The sequence below is a fragment of the Strix uralensis genome, chromosome 1, assembly GCF_047716275.1.
Source record: "Strix uralensis isolate ZFMK-TIS-50842 chromosome 1, bStrUra1, whole genome shotgun sequence".
NCBI classification, from domain to species: Eukaryota; Metazoa; Chordata; class Aves; order Strigiformes; family Strigidae; genus Strix; species Strix uralensis.
The window spans coordinates 166,357,164-166,372,159 of NC_133972.1; the positions used below are offsets into that span (position 1 = coordinate 166,357,164).

Genomic DNA, 14,996 nt, shown 5'->3' on the forward strand with positions numbered 1-14,996 from the left:
TTTCGGTGTGCATGCAACTGGAAACAGGGTGTAGTGCAGTTGCTTTATTTTTGACTTGCTCAGTAGGATTGTGCTGTGTATATGCAATATTCCAGGAAAACCACAACATTCAGAAACACTGTGTCATCTTGTAAATTAAACCCTGAGATTTTTTTTCTCCTAGTTTTTTGAAGAGGTTTTAAAACAAGTAGTTTATTAAACTGATGGAGACAGAATGCTCTCATGAACTACAGGCACATATCCATACACATACCTTTTCAACTGTGACTTCCCAATTTAAACAGTTCTACAGAGTTATTTCTATAAGCTTCATATGCTGAAATATTTGAAAAATTAATGGGAAAACCAGATTGGTTTGGCAGTGTCAGTCTGAGTTACTCCAGCTATGTAACATGTATTACTTGTTCATACAGCATCATGCTGAGGTTTTATAGCTGGCATGCAGCTGCTATGGTTTAAAGATATTAAATAACCTCGTAAGTGGTAAATGATTAATGAATCTATGACTGACACCTCATTTAGAAGCTTAGACAAGCAAAAGAAGGGGAAATATGTTTGTTACTGACATTTCTTTTCCAATCTCCTGACCTGGCTGAAGTCCAAGTGTGTGTTTGCAATATGTAACAAAGCCCTGAACTGGAGGACACATAAAAATAAAAATCAAGAGCCAGTAATGTGGTAAAAAAGGATGCTCTGAGAACATTTCCTTCAGTGTGAATATTTTGGCAGCTTGGGAAAGCCAGGTGTTTCCCAACTCACATGTCCTTGTTTGATGGTCTGTTTCTGGCTCTACGTTTATTTTTCTGCGCCTCCCCGCAGCACTCTTACTGGATTTGGGATAGCCTGTCTGAGCAAAGTGGCGTGTGTTACTCAACCTGCATAAGCATGTCTTCTTTATGAGCTCTCTTGACAGGCTGCAGGAGTAACCTGTTTGCAGCAGCCACACAAACAGAAAATTTTCAAACAAGGTTATTAAAGACATGGGGAAAAGTATTTAAATTAAAAAAAAAATTAATTATTTCATGTCCCTGCATTTATATATCCTCAGAACTAACCCCAGTAAGGATTCTACTATTTAATTCTACACAAAAATACTTGTAAAGTTTTCTCACAAAGCAAGTTTGCCTTCTAGCCTGAAGTAGGTTACCTGCCTCAGCAGGAACTTTGGCCTCCTGTCCTGAACAGTGACAGGTCTGTGTTGGGCTTGCTCATGGCTACTGGGACTTTAGGCGAGAAGGCACCCTCTCCCCAGCTTTCTCCTTCAGTGTGCTTTTGTTTTGCTGGGAAGTCCTCTGCATTTTTAAGCACTTTGCAGCCACCTGTGCCTCTGGCAATAGCTTTCAGCAAAGGTAGCACATTTCCCTGCTGCCTCTACGAGCCCCAGAGGTCCCCTCTGGCCTCTGCATCTTCTGCTTGCACATGTGGCAGCTGCCAAGCACAAGATCTTGCACAAAGGGCTTCCTGGCTGCTTTCTCTGCCACCGCATTTGGACTAGTTTGGGAAACCCATCATCTTCTAAGTACTTTGCCCTTTCCAGATGAAATGCTGACCCTGTGTTAGGCTCTGCTTCTGTAGGATCTCCCCTGCCCCAAGCCTGCATGAGTAGCAGAGAGGGAATCACCACAGGATCAAAGTTTAACATTGGCAGGTGGTGGTAAAGAACTAAGGTGGTGTTTTTTTTTTTTTATTTGGCCACTGGTTATCATTAAAATTAAATGAAAACACATTGCAATCAGTCAATAAATGACAATTTCCCAGCTGGAGAGATGCAAGTGTAGGCCTGAGGTAAGGCAAGGAGGTCTGACTGTGTGCATCTCACCGGTGTGCAAAGGGCTGGGTGGCACTTCTGCTCAGAGCAGGCTCACCAAGCCCTACAAGCAGGCTGGCCATGCCCCGTGTTGGTGACAGGTCTGCGACATGGGGTGAAAGCACAGCTCTGCAGCCTCATCTTCCCTGCCCATCTTGCTGCATGCAGGGTGCTGAGTCTCGCAGGGACCTGCATGCACAGAGATGTACGTGCACACACACACACAGAGCCAAGTCCAGGCTGGTGGTGGCTCTTGCCCTTTTCCGAGTGCCATTGCTCAATTTGCCATTGCTTCACCTGGAGCTGCCCTAGCCTTGCCCGAGTGCGACCACCCAGCAACCAGCCCTTCCCCCCCCAGCCCCCTTTGCGCACTGACCTTGACCTGAATACCATAATCCACTTCAGCCACAAGCAATTGCAGAGAGTGGCAGGTCACCCAAGGATATTTTTTCCAGCTCTGCTGCAGGTCACAGCTCACTGTGGTGGTCCTGCTTGGGAAGGAAGAGCTGCCTGCTATCCCCTTTCCCAATCCTTGGGCTCTTTTGGAGATGCCCAGTGATGCCTGCATCCAGTGCCTGATGTACATCCCACAACCACTAGTGCCAAAAATATGCAGGGTCTATGGAGTGGGGGGCTGCCTCTTTAATTACATCCAAATAACAACTCTCCTCCAGCCCCCAGGAGGTGCTGGGTGAGCAAACGATCCCCACGCTGAGTTGCAGGGAACAGACATTGAACTGTTTGGCAGTTGCAATCAGAAGCCTTTTTTTTTCCTTTTCTTTTTTCCCCAGTACTGGTCAGCAGCTGTGTTGTTTATAAAATGAATGGAGCCCTTAATGAAGCAATAGATAGAAACAGTGAGAGGCTGTGTCTGTCTGTTACAAAGGGCTGAGGGGGAAGGGTTGATCTCTTAAAATACCCTGACATCCTTTCTCTCAGTTATTTAAACATTAAGCATAGCAGTGATCAGCTAGCAACATAAAGCCTATATTTGGTTCAGTGGAAATGCTAAATCCACACATCAAAACAGCTGTTCATATATACAGACTGGGAGAGACTTTCAGTTGCAGTGAATGTGGAATAGTGCAAAGTAGTGCAAAAAAAAAAAAAAAAAAGCAGTCAGCAGTGGAAGGGGGAGAACCAAGTTGCAAGCAGCACTTGTGAGACACTGCTCAATGCGTTGTGTTGGTAGAAACAACAGACTGCGTTACCAGTGCATTGAGATTGCAACAGATACCCTGCCCAAGATGCAAAAAATAGACAGGAAGAGGATTCCAGCACTGGAGAGAAAAAATAAGCAGCTTTGCTATAAACTGTTTTCTCTCCGGCTCAGTCCATTGCTTGCAACACATGACATTAATCATAAACCCCCAAAACACATCTAGGTTAAAGTTTCCAGCTGTTTAGTCTCTAGAGACTTTTAAAGAGGAAAGCAGCACCCTTCAGCACAAAAGTCCTGATGCGATGACATGGTATTGGCACACCCTCTCCCACTCCTTCCCTGCAACGACAGACAGGGGGAAAGCCATCTTGAATTTTAGCCATATTTTTGTACGATAGATGTGAAGACCCAGGCAGAGGTGGAAAGAACTCAGATTTCAGCAATTATGTCCTTTCTACTGGTGGTTTTGAAGAACACCACTACATCAGATTTGGTATTGAGATACATTAATGCAATCAGGAAGCCTCTTTGTCCCTGAGAGCCCATTCTGTCCTCTTCCACCCTTTATAACCACAAAAGCACTCTGAGGCATGAACTGTTTATTTTCTGGAAACCTCCCCTTATCCAATATGAATTTCCTCTATGCCACAGGAGCTCGTTGCTCCGTGATGGCCATTCATACTTCGAGAAAACAGTGATACGCAAGCTCACCGTTTCTTTAATGACACTACAATATCCAGGCTAATTCTGTCTCCAAAAATAATGCAGAACTCAGCATTTGCAAGCTCTAAGAAGGGGTTTTATAAAAATTTCTCAAAAATCTGGAATCCACTTGTATCTCTTCAGCTATGGCACAAGTTAAAGATGCCAGGAGACCAGTACTGCAGGGAAAGAGGAGTCATAACTCCTTGTAAAAGGTAAGACACCACTCCTCTGTACTGTCTTCCAGCTTTTCTGTACAGGTACACAATGTTCCTTGCCAGATGAATACTTTTTGTTGAAAAGCTGACATTTATAGTGGTCCTAGCAACTCCTTGCTGCTCAGAAGTGCTCGCAGATCCCTTTGTGTTGCAAGAAGGCTTGGATGCATTCCTCCCCGTTAAACAAAAATAAACTGCCTAGGCTTGACAGGCACACCATGGTGTCCTTGTGGAAGGAATGATTAGCCATTCCCAGAAAAGCTCAGCAAAGAACGTAACTTTGCCCTTCTTTTGTAAGATGAGTTGGCACAGGTTCCTCCCATTTTCACTGGCACAGGCTGTGGTTAACCAAATCAAGCCCTTTGCTGGTATCAGTCCAATCATGACTGCTGAATCATCACATCTAGCAGAGCCTTGGCTCAGACATCCCAAATATTTGCTTTTATCTCTGCCTATTGCAGGATTTTTTGAGATACAGGAGGAAGCAGCAACCCAAAATAGCTCTAGCAAAGACACAAACCCACCTGCCCCTGAAAAGCCCATTACATTAAATAAGTCACTAAGCAAAAGCACCACATCCTCACTAAGGTCCCAATGCAGAAAACACAGCAGAGCCATTTTTGTGATGGGGCTGTTACCTCTTAACCATCCCACACACAGAACAGCATCAGTGCTCCCAGCCCCTCGTAAGTCAGGGAAGGGAACCGCTAAACCCCAGGGGGATGCTTCCCCATGAAAGGCAGATACTGCTCAAGTTTCAAAAAGCCCCAATTTAACAGGAAACCACTAAGATAAATAGAAGCTTACAGTGAAAAAGACATCTATTTCTGCTTTAAGGATGGAAATAAAACAACGTTTTTATTTCTTTCCTGCACCATTAGATTCCTTTCCCTATTGCATTTGGGAAGTCCTTTTAAAACTTATTTGTGAAGGGTTAATCTTTTCTCTGCTTCTCTGAAGTTAGATTCTTGCAAGAGGTCCAAATAGAACAGCTTTTAGAAACTCAAAGGGGCATCTGCAATTTGGGTTAAGAGGCACAAATACCCCTCCTTCCTGAGACTGGTGAGGAACATGTCACACATCAATGGATTTACAGATCAGATTGGGAACAGGAAGGATGCAACCAGCATGGCACCAACTCCAGTGAGAAAGTCAGTGTACAGACCACAGATCTATGCACCAGACAGTACTATATCTAGGGAGACAAAGAAATCTTCAAACAGCAAGAAAATAATACTCCATACCAAGGATCAATTTTTTTATATATTTGTTAGAGCAAATTTATCCGTTAATACTTTTAACACTTAATACTGAAGTGTGTGGTGTTTTCTTGGTATAAATAGTGGGGAAAAAAGCTATGAGTACAAAAGTAGGGAATAGCAGAGATATGAGCTAAAGAAAAAAGACTTCATTGTTACAAAGGGGTTACAAGAACATACCCTGACTGAGAAAGATTATTGTACTCCTGGTAAAACATTAAGACACCAGACATTGCAAAGTTACAAATTTATTTGTTTTGAAATAAATACAAATACTTCATTAAGAAACTTTTCTTGATAGACTTTACACAATAGCTTTATTCTTTCTGGAAATTGTCTGTTCTTCCCACAAACTGTTATGGATATTCTACACAAGAGCTGAAGTTAGTCAATAAAGTAACCTAGACGGTTTTCTTCTGAACAAGCAATCCCAAAGTATTAACATTTGCTATTTAACTGCTCAGCATTTGAGTTTTCTTGTTTGTGAGGACTGCAATGCAGCAGGTATGCACTGGAGCTCAGGAAGCCCTGTCCAACTACCTATGGAAGGACAAACTTAACACCCAACTGAAAATCTGACTGGCAGAAAGGTATCAAGCCATTAGCATCAAAGAGTATCCCAAGGTATCAGAAGGCTACACAAAGATGCAGAACCAGCAGATCATGACATTTATGCAGTCATTAAACACTGTATTTCATAGATAGTGTTGCCGCTCCACCACTTCGTGGAATACACTTCTCAGCACCAGTGAGATCTGAGAGTTTCAAATCTAGTAATTAGTGGCAGTTGAATGTACAGTATCTAATTACATGCCATCCCTCAGTTATTCATCTCTCCTGACAAAGAACAGCTGGATCTGGCTTCACTTACAGAATTCCAAATTTATCACAATTGTGCTGGACACAAAAACTTGAGCTGCAAGATAAGAAGCTGCCTGAAGGAAAAATCAAGCTGTTTCTGCTTTGCTGGCATGTATGGCTACCCTACTTGTTACAGCTACACCAAGATGGCTCCCAAACAGGAAATGCTACCTTGCTTATTAAATTTAAATCCTGTCCTCATTTGGCTAAGTGGGTTTTAGTGTCTAGGAGGGGGAAGGAAAGGAAGACTGGAACTAAATCTCAAAAAAGTGAAATAAAAAAGCTTAAAGATTTAGTTCATCTCAAAGTCACATTAAAATTGACTATTTTAGTAGTATATTATTGTACATAGGAAAACAGGCTTGAATACTAATGAATTAGAAGGCCTATAAATGCACGATACATTAACTTCTCTATCATTTGAAGTCAAGCTATATACAATGAATTCAACTCCAGCTTCAACATGAGGCCATAACACATTTGTTTCATTTCCTTTTTTAAAAGCCACCCCTAATAGTGATTTTTTTCTCCCCCCCTTTGAAACTCATCTCAAATTGTGCCAGTTTACTTCAAGAGAATAAGAGATAAAGGGGCATGTAACAACTTTGATTTTAAAGTAGGATATTAAGCAAGTCTGTTTTGACTCTGAAGTGTTTACAACCACATCAGCTTTTGGCAAGTATCCTTTAGAATTTGGCATCCATTGAAGTAGGGCACAATAGCAGCAACTGTCTGAGTTACAAGAATAACGATAGAGCAAATGAGATGCTTCTTTTCTTTGGTCCCTGTCAGACCCTGGTGAACAGAGTTCATCCTACAGAATAGCTTGAGATTAATAGCAGTTATGTTTTTGTGATACACAGGGGGCATCCATTACTTTTTCACACTGTGACCAGTTTAAGCCTCCCACAGCCATCTAACAGGACACTTCCATGGACTTGGGGCTTGATTGTTCAGCGTTGCTTGCCGAGTTCGGTGTCAGCTCAATGCGTGTGTCTGTGTGGGAGCGGTTCCTGGCACCATCCCCAGTGTGGGATCGGCTCCTTGTTCCCTCCCCAGTGTGAGACCGGCTCCTCGTGCCTTCCCCAGTGTGAGACCGGCTCCTCTGTCCTTCCAAAGACGTTACGCTGGAGCCAGAAGCGGTGCGGGACCTCATCAACCTGGTCATGCTAGCAGAGGGGACTGGAAGAAGAGTCTTTAATTAATGCCTTGCTTCATGGGCTTGGAAGGAAGCCTTTGCCTTCCTCCCCAGCCTTAACCACCCTTGGAGAAACCTTCAAGGTTGAATATGTACTTTTCATGGTAGCTTCATGTACAGAAGTAATACCACTACTCCAGGCATACAGTTAAGGAGCCCAAATTACTAAGTCAAAATTGGCGGCCAGGGCTGAGGGATTCAAGTCAGAACTTTATGGCATGTTGTTGTGGCTGCAACAATCCAGAGGAAAACTAATGAGACTCACACCTCCCATTACTTTCAGATGTTTAACCTTTGCTGGCAGCCCAGGCTAGCAATGCATCTACACACAGCAGTTGTCAGAAGCACATACATGAAGGACAAGCAGCTACAAATCAAAGAAATCTCTGAACTAAGGTGGTTTTAAACATTGTGTGCAATGTATGACCCATATCCTGCGATGCAACAAGGGGGCACTATTAAAAATATCCACCTTAAAATTACCAAGAGGAAGTAAAGCAGGCATTTGTGGGTATAAGCTGTCTACAATGCTCTCTACTATTTCGTAACATAATTTGGTTTGAAAACCCTTCACCCAGACACCACAGATGGTTTCTTAGCTCTTGCAAATGCACATCCAACAGGGAAAAGATGACAAGTGGGATCAGAAGGCTCTCTGGGTGCTTAGATGCCCAACAAACTTTGGTAGCCAGGTGAACCATTCCATAAAACCAATACTTACTGTATCCCATTCCCTGAACAAAGTATTTGAAAGCTTCTGCAAGCTTGGCAGGCTGCAAAAGAAAGACAGTATTATTGTATGCAGTGCTCAGCAATAACATTACAATGTTATAGATTCCATAGATGTCCTTTCTTAACAGGGACATCTTAAATATTCTCTGGGTTCTACTGAATGAAAGTTTCATTCACATGAGAGAATTCCACCGTACTCCTCCCTAGTCTGTTCCCCTGCCCCATTATTTTACCAAATTGACATATGCATTTGAGAAGTAGTCATTTCTCTGGAAATCTCAAAGTGGTCTAAGCCTGGCCCAAACTTTGCTTGTGCAGTTACTGAGTCAGGTGAGGCAGAGTAAAACAACTGGCCTCACAAAAATAGACAAGATAGTTCATACAGGGTTGGTAATTGAGCAATTCCTAATCAGCAGAGAACAAATTCAGCTAGTCAGAGCTGATAGTTATGTTTACAGGGCAGAAAAGCTCAGCAGGAATATGTAGCCACAGTTGTCTATGACTGACATTCTTGAAATGAGGCACTCACTTTCTCTGCTGCTGACACAGTGGCCAAATAAGCCTCACAACCTCAATTATTATGTATGTCAATACTGCCCATATTTTTTTGTATAAACCTGAGTCAGTACAGGATGGACTCTGTATAACAGAAGCAATGCACATACTCCCATGTGCCTTTAAAAAAGCTTTACCCCCCCGCTCCCACTGTTAGAACACACACTGCCTGTACAAGGACTTCTCAGATGAAGGTAATTACAAATTCAGTTTTTTCATTACACTCATGAACATCATATTGTATTGTTAAGAAATCTGTTTAGATATTAGACCACATTCTAAAGCTGATTTACAGGCCAGTTTTTTTTAGTGAAGCAACACTAGAGCATAGGTAATTTTTAACCTTCCCAGCCTGGTTTTATTAGCAGCCTTGGAATTTATGCCTAAATGTATTTCAGAAACTCCAGTTCATTCTCAGTCAAGCCAAGTCAGTGTGTGCAAGAACACAGCGTTGTTATTTCCTGCCTCCCTCTTTCCTGATCTATACTATAAATAGTCCAAATAAGAATATGTTTTTAAAACACTAGAGCTCAAGCCTTAATCCATGTTAGCTTAGTAGATATGCATAAAATAAGATCTCCACATTCCTACCTCAGACCTTTACTTGGTTAAGACTTAATTAGTGGAAATAATATCCCCTCCCAATCTTAATTCTGCACTTCATTGCTCTTTAAAGAAAAAAAAGAAAGCTCAAATGACCAACTGACATCATTATTCGTGAAATCATAACCATCCTTTTGGCTGACATTTGGGAACAGCAAGTACCCTACAGGAAAACACCCATTTGTTGCAGTCTGACACGCTGCAGAACAGGATTAGTAGGATTTCCATCAGCCAAATCCTACCTGGGAAACTTGAGGGAGCCCACCGCAGTCAGCCATCTGAAACGAGGATGAGATCAGTCAGTTAGCATAATACCAGAGAAACTGATTTATGCTCAAGATATATTAAAATGACCTTTTTCACTGTCTGGCAGAAAAACGTTTCCTTTTGTTGTGTGAGTAACATACATGTAGATGAACGCATCAAAGTAAGCTGTTAAATGCTCATAAAAGCTATGACTGCATCCCAGAAAACCCCAGAGTGTCTTGACCTTCAGGTAAAGCATCAGCTGGAGCTTCAAATAAACATTTTTTTGCTAGGAAGTGGTTACCAGCTTCTTAGAAACTAGCCTATTAGTCCTGGTTACAAGTTCAGTTCTGAATTACAGTAACATAACTCAGTATTGACCTGAATGACAAACAGGGAAGAGAGAACAAACACTTAAGCCTCAGAGGTGAGAGGGAAAAACTATTTGCTGAGATTGCGGATGGCAAGCAGCAGCCTCACTTGCCAAGGGAAGCAGGGAAAGCCAAATTCGAAAAGCTATCTTGAGTGCATGCAATATTTTTGGAGCATTTCATTCTTCCTGCCACTCCACCCCTCAAAGTCAACCCAACAAAAACAGTCCCTTTCCAAGGAACACCACAAGCTGAAAACAGTCGAGTTGTAAGTTACAGGAAACCCCAAATCCTATCTAGGATTAGTTAGTAGCAAAACATGCCTGTAGCAGGATCTGGCACCAACCATATCCCTAGACCGAGCAACAGCTGGCCATTGATAGAGGATCTGAGATAGCATTGGGTTTTTTCTTAGGGTGAGTCTGCCATGTCCACACGGCAGGTCAGCTCAGTGTTAGGAGAAAAAAGCATTTAAAAAAGTCATTGTTTATTATAATTTTCATTGAGCAGTTCAATAAAGAGAGATAGAATAAAAGGTCCCAGCAGAAGCATGACTAAACTTGTTTCACCTTTTGCATGCTATTATGCTCATTCCATTTTACTTCATCAGTAATGAGCTGAAGATTGCACCCATATTCTGAATGCCAAGTACCACCCAACGGCTTTACATGATGCTTTGCTGTTTGGAAGTGCATTTTATCAACTTTTTGGAAAATAAGAGAGTCATTTCCAATAGTAAGATGTCCTGGACTGTGCCTTCATGAAAAGCAGGATGACAAAACCATGGCTGATTGACAGATCAGCTACCTATTCATCCGACACTACTGCCGAGGGACAGGCAAGCACAGGAACAGAACGAGTTGGTTTGCACTTCCACTCTGCTGATGGTTTTTTTCAAACCTTTCGAAACACCTTGAGATCAGCTTTGCCAGCTCTAGTCAAATTCATTATGGGTATGTGAAATACTGAGAGTTTCAAGTCTCACACGTAGTGTTTTAAAATGGAGGAGCTGAGAAATTCCCTGTTGCTAACGTTGACAAGAAGCCCCTAGTCTTGTTTATCCCACTAAAATACCCTTAGCCTGAAGGAACTGCCTTTCCACATCAGAACTGGATTCTCAACGTGTTATCTGTACTACAGCACATCGCTCTGGTTCTGCTTTTTCAGTCAGTTCAGCTGATTTTAAATAAGGGGAGTTTATTTAAAAAGCCTCACTTATTACCTTCAGAAGTGTGGTCCTTGTTGGGTCCAGCTTTGAGTTGCATTCAACCTATATTGAAGAACAGCAGCATAAGGCATTATATGCAAGATATTAGTTATGAACTGCCAAAACCAGATTAAATACCTTGTTTTCTGACTTAATATAGACTAAACTGAGTATCTTAGGCTTCTGTATAATGTTGCCGTGTATACGTACGCACATCTTTAAACCCAAGTAGATCAGTTCACATTTCTGACTGTATTTTTTCCACATGCAAACCAACCCATTAGTTGGGAATTACGAGATTTTTATCTGCTTCTGGGACTCCAGTGGCAACAAGTGTTGTTTATCTTGTGATTTGGGGTCATCTGGTAGCGTCCCAAGTGGTAAGCAGCCATATGGCCACACGCCAGCAGACCGGGCATGCCCATTAAGGCACAATATTTGAAGTCATCCAGTCATCTGGGGCAAGTCAAAAAGAAGCTCTTTGCTTCCATAGTGACCCAGGGCACAGCTCCAACACCACAGAACAAGTTAAAATACCAGCAGCAGATTCCTCTCTAAAGGAAAATATTTGCGGTTCACTGGAACTTCTGTGGCGATTGTTCCTAACACGGTAGCTATTAAATAATGGTGCACAGACAGAGGGGACAAACGGCGAGGAATTAATGGCAGCTCTCCCGTGGTCTGAAAGAGAAGAGCCAGCTGGGCTGGACTGATAGCCAGCGAGGTTGCTATGTAGGCATGAGCTCTGCTGGCCTTGCGCAGCTTCTTGGCTCGCTTGCCTGTTAGCAGAGCGGCAAAGATAGCGTGATATACACACCACAGCATCCACCGCCGGTGAGCTGTCACCAACCACCAGGAGGACAGGGCATCTGCAAGGAAGCATACAGAAGCAGTATTATCTCTGTGATCCAGCCTGGACTTGCCCTAAGCTGTATTTTGTGCCGCTGGAACGATGAGACAGTTAAGCATGTGACAATGATTTGGTTTGTATTCCAAGCACCTTAAATATATATCAAATCCAATGTATTAGCTGCAGATCTACTGACATGCTCTGGTAATTTGCCTGAGAACCTATCCTTCTTCCCACCTTGCAGCAATCAGCCGTCCCCAGCACTCTTACTCCTTGTTTTATAAGAAATTGAATGTGGGCATCAACATCAAAGTCTCACTCCCACCCGCCAGGCTCCTGAGCTCCAACTTTTGGACCTGTCATCCAATTCAACCAGATTGCAGAGGAGCAGAGTCTCAAAGTCTCCTGTGTGTAAACATCAGCAGCTGAGCAGAGAAGGACTTGACAACTGTTATGTTGCACAAGCTGCAGCATAAGTGAAAAACTATTAGCAGAAGATCTAGTAGACAGTTATTCTCATACCCACTCCATCTTCCTGAATGTCTTCTGTTTAATTTTTTTTTAATGGTTTTGGGTTGGGTTTTTTTGGTTATATAGGTACAGCTCAAGTTCATTCAAAGCTATAGTTTCCTGTCCTGGTTTCAGCTAGGGTAAGTTTTTCTTCTTAGGAGCTAGAATAGTGCTGTGTTCTGGATTCGGTATGGGATTTGGTACGAGAAGAATGCTGATAATACATTGATGTTTATGGTTGTTGCTAAGAGATCAAGGACTCTCCAACTCCCCGTGTCCTGTCCATGCACATGTGTACAAGAAGCTGGGAGGGGGCACAGCCAGAGCACTGGACCCAAATTGGCCAGTGAAATATTCCGTATCACGTAATGTCATACTCAGTATATAAAGGAGGGATGGCCAGGAAGGAGGGTGGTTCTCTCTCACTTCCATGATTGAGATTACAGGATCTTGGTATTTTGGGATTGCTAGCCAGGAACGGGCTAGGTATCAGTCGGTGGGTACCTTACCCATTTGTACTTTCTATTATTGTTACTGTTTTATTACAGTTATTAAACTGTTCTTACCTCAACCTACAAGTCTCCCTTTACCTCTTCAATTCTCTATCTCCCATTCCCTGGGCAGGGGGGAGGCTAACTGAGCGGCTGTGTGGTGTTTGGCTGCCAGACAGGTTTAAACCACAACATTTCCATTAATCATAGAATCACAGAATGGTTTGGGTTGGAAGGGACCTTAAAGATCATCTAGTTCCAACCCCACTGCCATGGGCAGGGACGCCTTTCACCATTAACTACAACATATTTCTGGATGAAGCTGAGTACATTTGCTTTTCAAGTACTTAGTCTGTTAGCCCAAGTTTGCAGATACAGTGACAGGAGCTACTTAACTTTCCATTTCAGCTAATATGATTGTGAAGTTTGAAAAGGGGAAGTCTTCCTAATGGCGGTCCCTGACTTGCAGTAACCTCTTATCTCCTACACAGATCCTTTTCTAGCACATTAGCACATTTAGCTACAGCTCTGCAAAGCATATACAACGCACCCACTGGCTGTAGATCTTAGCTCATACCATGTACAGGTGAACTGGTAGGAAATAAAATACTTACTGAAGGGTGACAACATTTATTCCAGGAACAGGGCGCTCAATCTCTAGGTCTCGCCGACTACAAAAATATAGAGAGGACAAAGGCTCTTGATACACTGAAATTTTACAGATACTTCCACGTTCTTCTAGTTTAGAGAAAGCACAGACACTCACATATGTTAATTTAGTCTGACACATGTTGTAGCCTCCACAACTGATAGAGAACCACTCAGACTAAAGCATCAATGTCTTAGTTTAGTCCCAATATATCATCTTTCTCCCCACAAATGCACAAGGTCCTTCTCCCATAAGCAAACCACCTGAGATCCCTAAAGGCACTGTCAAGCAGAACTTCATATTGGGGGTACACAAGTAACTCCACCACACAAGTAATACCGTCTAAGAGCTGGACAGCCTCTTAAAACAGTTTCCAGTTAGAAATCAGGTAAATGTATTTACCTGTTGTAAGAGTTGACAAAGAGATGAAGGTTGGTTTGATTCATATCATTAATAATATGCTGACGGTAAGTATGGATCAGGTCATGGTTGCTGTGAATCTCTTCCTACAGTGGAGACAGAATCGTTCAGAATAGGGGCTATTTTCTGAAAGGATTTGAAGACATGGCACAGCAGTTGTGTATCAGACTCCTATCTACACAACAGGGGTGCACCTTTAGGGAAGTGACAACTTCTAGCACCCAGTGGTGTCACCCAGAATTAACATTAGCCTCCAATTGCAGTACCACATTTTTGACTTTAAAACTTCAGTATGTTGTAATGTCAAAATCTTGCAATTGCAAAACATGTAGTTGTAGTGCAGATGGTTACAGTCAGACAAGTGTGAGGTTTTAAAACAGAAATAGATTCAGAGTAAGAAGCTCAATAAATGTTTCCAGCGTAAAGCAGATGTTGAAAGCTTACAAACATATGTAATGTGGAACTCAATTTCACAATAGTAAATAACTAAGCCTCAAGGACTTCAATCACTAACATTTTCAAACAGTTTGGTTCTAAAGTCTTTATAGATTAGTTCCTTGTCCTGCTGGAATGGAGTTTTCCATTCCATTTACTAATAGTTTCAAGCACAGCAAAGTAGCCTCAGAAAACAGTATAGCACTTTCCATTAAAGTAGACTTGCACTGAAGAGTACTAATAACCAGCTTTCCCAGAATTACAAGTATATTATGGTGTAAAAAAAAATCTGTGGGGTAATTCCGCTCAGAACAGAGCGCATACAATGCTTATACTCATGTTTAAGTGTTGGCTGTCTAAACAGGGAGCTGCCCATACTAGTTGGCATGACTGGGATGCACTTGAATCACTGGAACACAGCAAGCCCCAAGGCAGCATACAGCCTCCAAAATACTGGGAACACATGTATGAATCCTATCTCACAGTTTAACTTTGTATAAGTGAAGGCTTATCCTCTCCTTCCAGCCCCAGAAGGTAAATACAGATGACTGAATACATCAAAGGAATCTTCTGAACATCCTTACCTTTCCAAAGAGATGTGAAATGACCATGTCTGGTAAAGCATTTGTCCAACCTGAAATCTGAAGAGCAAGATTATCTAAATATCTGATACTAAAACAGTCCTCGAACAACTGAAGACTTCCAGTTACCCGTAAGCAG

The 14,996-nt window shown here is 42.3% G+C and overlaps 1 protein-coding gene across 2 annotated transcripts in view; it reads right to left on the reverse strand.

Annotated features, from left to right (window-relative positions):
• Positions 1 to 5,380: 5,380 nt before the first annotated feature.
• The window catches only part of NDRG1 (N-myc downstream regulated 1), a 41,961-nt gene continuing 32,345 nt past the window's right edge, over positions 5,381 to 14,996 (reverse strand). For both annotated transcript variants that reach the window (XM_074888402.1, XM_074888394.1), the window contains 8 exons: positions 14,861 to 14,917; positions 13,824 to 13,927; positions 13,387 to 13,443; positions 11,739 to 11,790; positions 10,937 to 10,984; positions 9,340 to 9,375; positions 7,929 to 7,980; positions 5,381 to 7,191 (listed from right to left, as the gene is read on the reverse strand). In XM_074888402.1, coding sequence (XP_074744503.1) covers positions 6,926 to 7,191; positions 7,929 to 7,980; positions 9,340 to 9,375; positions 10,937 to 10,984; positions 11,739 to 11,790; positions 13,387 to 13,443; positions 13,824 to 13,927; positions 14,861 to 14,917 — 672 coding nt within the window. In that variant the 3' untranslated portion in view covers positions 5,381 to 6,925. The remainder of the gene's footprint in view (positions 7,192 to 7,928; positions 7,981 to 9,339; positions 9,376 to 10,936; positions 10,985 to 11,738; positions 11,791 to 13,386; positions 13,444 to 13,823; positions 13,928 to 14,860; positions 14,918 to 14,996) is intronic.